The sequence below is a fragment of the Melanerpes formicivorus genome, unplaced genomic scaffold (assembly GCF_026170545.1).
Source record: "Melanerpes formicivorus ecotype bairdi unplaced genomic scaffold, bMelFor1.0.p_v2 SCAF_2, whole genome shotgun sequence".
Lineage (NCBI taxonomy): Eukaryota > Metazoa > Chordata > Aves > Piciformes > Picidae > Melanerpes > Melanerpes formicivorus.
In genome coordinates this window covers 48,346,942-48,352,582 of record NW_027142354.1, presented here as the reverse complement: position 1 = coordinate 48,352,582, position 5,641 = coordinate 48,346,942, and the positions used below count along the sequence as shown (strand labels likewise).

General features: G+C 62.7%; 1 protein-coding gene across 1 annotated transcript; it reads right to left on the bottom strand.

Annotated features, from left to right (window-relative positions):
* Window positions 1-722: 722 nt before the first annotated feature.
* POU4F3 (POU class 4 homeobox 3) lies at window positions 723-2,032 on the bottom strand. Its single transcript, XM_068147957.1, is given in 3 exon segments — window positions 723-1,286; window positions 1,288-1,661; window positions 1,913-2,032. Coding segments are annotated over 3 exon segments (981 nt in total). The 3' UTR covers window positions 723-799.
* Between the last annotated feature and the right edge of the window lie 3,609 nt (window positions 2,033-5,641).

Genomic DNA, 5,641 nt, shown 5'->3' with positions numbered 1-5,641 from the left:
AGGCTGAGACCAGGCTCAGAGGGCTTATGTCGGTCACTCACTGAAGTGCTGAAGCGGAGCGTTCCGCGGGGCTCTGCGCCCAGCGTGAATTTGAAAATCGTTACGGTTAATAGGTTAATCAGGTTAATTTGTAATCATCAATGACAAACAAAAGCCCTTCCCTTCTAAGCGGCCTTAGGGGTGGACCCGCCATAGGGTCGGGGGGCAGGATGTTTTGGTTCCCACCCGACGGGCGGAATGCGATGTGGAGGAGGATGCCGGTGCTGGGGAACAGGGTTGGCTCCGGGGATCCTCCGCGGCGGTCCGCGGGCGCGGAGTGGGGCCGGGACCGGGCGCCGACGGCAGCGCTGGACCCGCTGGGGCAAAGCCTGGTCCCCTTTCCCGGGGAGGCCGCCCGGCGGGAGGGCATTCGTTGGATTCGCGTTGCCGAGTGCTTTCTTCGGCGGAGCCGGCGCGGGGCGGCGAGGAAGGGCGCGTCTCTTCGGGTTGAAAAATAAAGCTTTATTCCGGAGAAGGGGACCGGGCAGCTCGGGGCTCTCCGCGGCTTCATGGGGAGGGGGGAGATGAGGGGTTGGGGGGGGAGAACGGCGGGCCGAGATGCGGGGAGTGACTCGTCCCTCCCGTAGCGGAGTGGAGCCCGGTATGCGGGGCAGCCCCCGCGACGCGCCCCGTTCCGGTGCCGGTCCGGCGGCGATGTCCGGCTGGGCACGGATGGGGCGAGAGCCGCGGGGCCGCGCGGGCCCACCGCGGATATTCGCCGGAGGCCGCGCCGTCGGTGGCGCCGGTGCGGCGGGCGCCGTCAGTGCACAGCCGAATACTTCATGCGTTTCTGCTTCTGGCGCTGGTTGCAGAACCAGACGCGCACCACATTCTTCTTCAGGTCCAACTTCTCGGCGATGGCCGCGATCTTCTCGGCCGAGGGTCGCGGCTGCAGCGCGAAGTAAGCCTCCAGCGAGCGCTTCTCGGGCGCGGCGATCGAGGTCCGCTTGCGCTTGCGCTCGGCCGAGCCGGGCAGCGGCCCGGTGCCACCGGCGCGGTCGCGGTGGGCGGCTTCGGCCCCCTCCAGCCATGCCTGCAGCACCGGCCGCAGCGCCGACATGTTGTTGTGCGACAGCGTCAGCGACTCGAAGCGGCAGATCGTGCTCTGGCTCAGCGAACCCACCCCCGGCAGCTTCAGCGCGGCCAGCGCCGCCCCCACGTCAGCTTGGGTCACCCCCAGCCGCACCCGCCGCTGCTTGAACCGCTCCGCGAACGCCTCAAGCTCCCGCGGGTCTGAATCGGCCTCGACGGCGGGGGGAGGAGGCGGGGGGGGGGCCCACGCCCACGGGCAGGGGTCCGGCGGCGGGCAGCGGGGGCGGCGGCAGCGGGGCGGGCAGGGCGGGGGGCTCGGGCAGCCCCCCGACAGCCAGCGAGGGAGAGAGGTGCTCCAGGAGGTCGCTGCCGTCCAGCGTTGGGTGCGGAAGCGGGTGAGGGAGCGCGGCGGGGTGCGGGAGGGCTGCGGCGGCGCAGGGGACGCCGCTCATGGCGGGGAAGGGGGCGTCCGGCTTGAAGGGGGGATGGTGGTGGTGGCCTTTGGCGTGGGGGACGATGTCGACGGCGGCCAGAGCCTCGGCGCGGGCCAGCAAGCTCTCATCGAAGCTGCCGAATATATTGGCCTGCAGCTGCGGGTGAGAGCGCGGGGGGTCAGCGGGGAATAGCGGCTCCTGCCCGGCTCCGCCGGCGCTCCCGGCTCAGGTCATAAAAATTAATGGGGCGGCGGCAGCCCCATGGCACAGCCGTGTGCGGGGCAGGCAGCGGAGCGGGGGGAGAGAGGTGCCGCGATGCGCCCCTTGTGAGGCGACATCAAAAAAACATGAAGCGGAGCCTGTCAGAAAATGTGCCCTAAAGCGGCAGCCGCGCCTCGGCTACGTACCTGGGGGGCCGGCAGGCAAACCCTGCGCATCGCCTCGGCAGGGGGGTGCAGCCCGGGGAACTTGGGCTCATGCAGCGCGGCGGGCACGGCGAAGGCCTGCTTGGCGTTCATGGCCATCATCCCGGCTCAGCTGGCGGGTGGGCAGCCCTGGCATCGGCTCGGGCTGGGCTCTGCCTCGCCACTGCCCGAGTGCGGGACGCTCGGTGGCAGAACAGCCCCTGCGCGCCGCTGCCCCCCCGCACTCGCTGCCTCATCTTACAGCTGCGTGCCAGGAGCGGGCCCGCGCAGGCGTGGTGGCTGCGGGGAGTCGAGGGCAGCGCAGGGGCAGCGCGGGGGCAGCGGGACGTCCCGGGACGCCTCGGCACCCCCAGTTCCCCGCCGCCCCCCAGCACTCCGCTTGGAGCAGCGGGACGCGCCGTCGAGGTCGGGAGCGACTTGCAGCTCCGGGCCGGGCTGGCATCGGCTCCCTGGACAGTTCCAGCTGTGTCCACCTTCTTGGGTCCCGATGCATCTTCTCTGCCCTTCCCTGCCAGACCGTGGGCCGGAAGGAGGGCCGAGAAAGGGGGCCACGTCCCGGGGCAGGACACATTTCCCCGCGGGTAAAGCCCATGTGCTCATGTTTGGACCAGAGGGACCATCCTTGCCCACAGACCTGCTGTGCCTGCACCCATCAGCTGCTGGCACCAGCCACTCACCCCAAACATCTGCGCCCCCCCCCCCAAAAAAAAGAAAAACCCAACAAAAAACCAGCTCCTCTGCCCTCGGCAGCAAGAGGGACAAACCCGCCAAGCCACGGTGTTTCCGAGGGAAAAACGCTTCTGTGTCCTCTGCATCACTGGCAGGGCCCCTCCGGCTGCACCTCAGTGCCACACCTCAGTGCCGCAGGATCTGGCCCTGCTCTGCCTGAGGGGCTGCTGGATCAAGGAGCTCAGGTTCAAACTGCTCAGCACCCCGCGGCTGGCACTCAGCCCCTCACATGCCCTGGTGACCATCACCCGTGGGTCCATCCTGTGCTTTCTACTCTAGCGGATGTCCCAATGATAGCAGGGTGGTGAGGTCTCCCACCCCCTGCTCCCGGCTGGAGCCTTCATAAGCCCTGTGAAATACATTCTCAGGTAGAGGAGAGTAAACTGAGAGATGCTTCATAAGCTGTGCTGTGCTCACAGCTCTGCTATGGGCTGCAAACATCAGCTCCTTGAGAAGACAGCCTACCCTCCCTGAGAAAAGCAGTGGGCACAGAGCTGCTGTGGAGTGGTTGGTTTGTTTTCCCTTTCTCATCTTCACAAGCATTCAGACTCCACTCGAGTTTGATGGCTCAGGGGCAGAAGCATTTTGCAAGTGTGAAATAGGAAGTCCTTTAAACTAAAACGGACTTGAAGCTTCCAAGAATTTTATGATCCTTCATAAATACAGAGCAGGACCTGAAGGAGCTGCTGTGTCTGTTTGAAGTGGTGGCCAGAGGAAAGAGAAGGTGCTGGTGAGCTAAAATATGAGACACTGGGCAAAGAGGCACACACCGAGGGTGGGAACCTTGCCTCCGGATCCCGAAGAAGGTGAAAATGGGTGATGAATGCCAAGAAGTGGCCCGCTTATAACTCACCCGCAGAGAATGATCCAATCTGGTGCACATTCTTGAGTGTTCTCTCCCCAAAACACACGGGGGAGCAGATGGGGCTGGTGGGACCAGGCTGCAGAGGGAAGAACCTGGATGCGGGAGCTGGGAACCGCTGCCCGGCCCCGATAACGCACTTCGGGAGAATCCAGCCGCCGGTCTCGCCTCGTTCCCCGCCCGGAGCCTCCCCGTGCACCGCAGCCGTGCCGAGGGCAGCGGGGACGGGCGGGCTCAGCACCACGGACAGCGCCCGTCCCGGGGGCTCGCAGGGTCCGCAGGGCGGGTGCGAGGGGCACGGAGCCGCAGCTGGGGGTGCCCCGTCCCGTCCGTGCCACCCGGGGGTCTGAGCCGGGGCCCGGGTGCGAGGAGGGGGCGGGCGGAGCAGCCTCCTGTCGCCAGGGCTGGGGGGAATCGGCGCATCGCCGCCCAGCACTGTGCTCTGATTTATGATAAAAAATTTAAAGGAAATCATTTATATTTCAGAGGGCCTAAAGAGCTGCATGAAAGTTTTATCTGAAGTGGCACCATATTTATCGGCAGCCCTGCTGCGGTGCAGGTAATTAATAGAAGGATAAATTTCAGACCTTCCTCTGGCTCTCACACCCCCTCTCCCTCTCCCCTCTCTCCCCCCCATCCCCTCTTCCTTCCCCATTACTTAGCGCTGTGGGGTTAACGGGCACAAACAGCGGGGTGCCTACAGCAGGCTGGGTACAGAGCCCGAGGCAGTGCCCGCTCCTCAGAGTCCCTCTCCCCAGCCCTGCACGAAGGGCAGCTGCACGGTCTCCGTGTTTTTCCAGCTCTCTGCTGTAGCCTCCTTCTCTCTGGAGTGAGAAGCTGGAGATCTCGCTCCCCTCCTGCCCCACGTGCTGTGTGGAGGACACGCTGCAGCCAAGCATCGTGGGTTTGTTTGGGTACAGAGCTGGGAGCGGGGCTAATGTCACGGTGCAGATCTGTCCTCTATCACAGCCCACCCCAGGACTACCACTCGTGATGTCCTGTTCAGTGTACAGGATCTACCCTCCCTCCCGAAAGCAGCTGCTCCGAGAGCCCGGGCTGGGTAACAGAGCTGCTGAGCTGCCTTTAATTAAAGCTGTAAAATATTGATGCTCCTGGCCCTGCCTCCTGCTGTTACACCTCACAGACAGGGGAGGGGAGCCCAAAGGAGGAACAATAACGAGTTAAAGGTGCCCAGATGGTTTGCCATCAGAAACTATCTGCAGGCTCGGAGGTGTCACTGCAGTGGATTTCAGAGATCACTCACCTACTGGTAAATATTTAATGGTATTTCTGGAAGGCAAAAAACACAATCGAACCCATACCCTGGTGCAGCATCACCAGTCACTCACTGGAAATCTGAGGCCAAAACCAGATCAGAACCCTCTGCACTTCTTTCTTTGCCATCATTCAAAACTTGCCATCCATTCCCCCTATATAGGAACATTTTCTGTACTTATTTAGTATTTGATTCCAGACTTCCCCAGAGCACTGCTGCTGGGCTCTTAGTTTTGTTGCATCTGTGTGATTTAGTGGACTGGTGATGCAGTGAATGCCCACACAGGGCTGAGGGGGGGCCTGAAATACAAACTGGTTTTAACACACAACTCACATCGACAGCCCCTGCCCTGGGCTGGCTGTTGCAGGCTCAAAGCCAACAGATCCCAGCCCATGGCACTTCCTTCACTTGCTGCTTCAACCAACCACAAAACCCCCTGCCCATGGGGCTTTTCTCCAGCAGAGCACCATGATCCTCCCATTACACAGAGGTAGGTACTCCTTGCTGGGGGGCACAGCCACCTGCACACCCTTTCTGCCTCCTATGCTGGAGCCTTCACTCCCCTGCTCACCCCAGCCCTGACTGAAGATGCAGTTGGTGGGAAGTTCTGCTGCTGGGGTGCAGCCTCTCACCAGGAGGTGGCTGACTACGGTGAGGGGGGGCAATGAACACTGGCTACAAGGAGTCCCCACAGAGCCTGCACAGCACCTCTCCAGTCCCCTCAGCACCTGGGTGCTGTGTGTGTTCCATGACACAATCTGATGGAGGAGGTGTCTAGGGTTACCCAGACACTTAATTATTCATCAGCTAAATGCCCAAGCATCATTTACCTGGCTTGATTCTC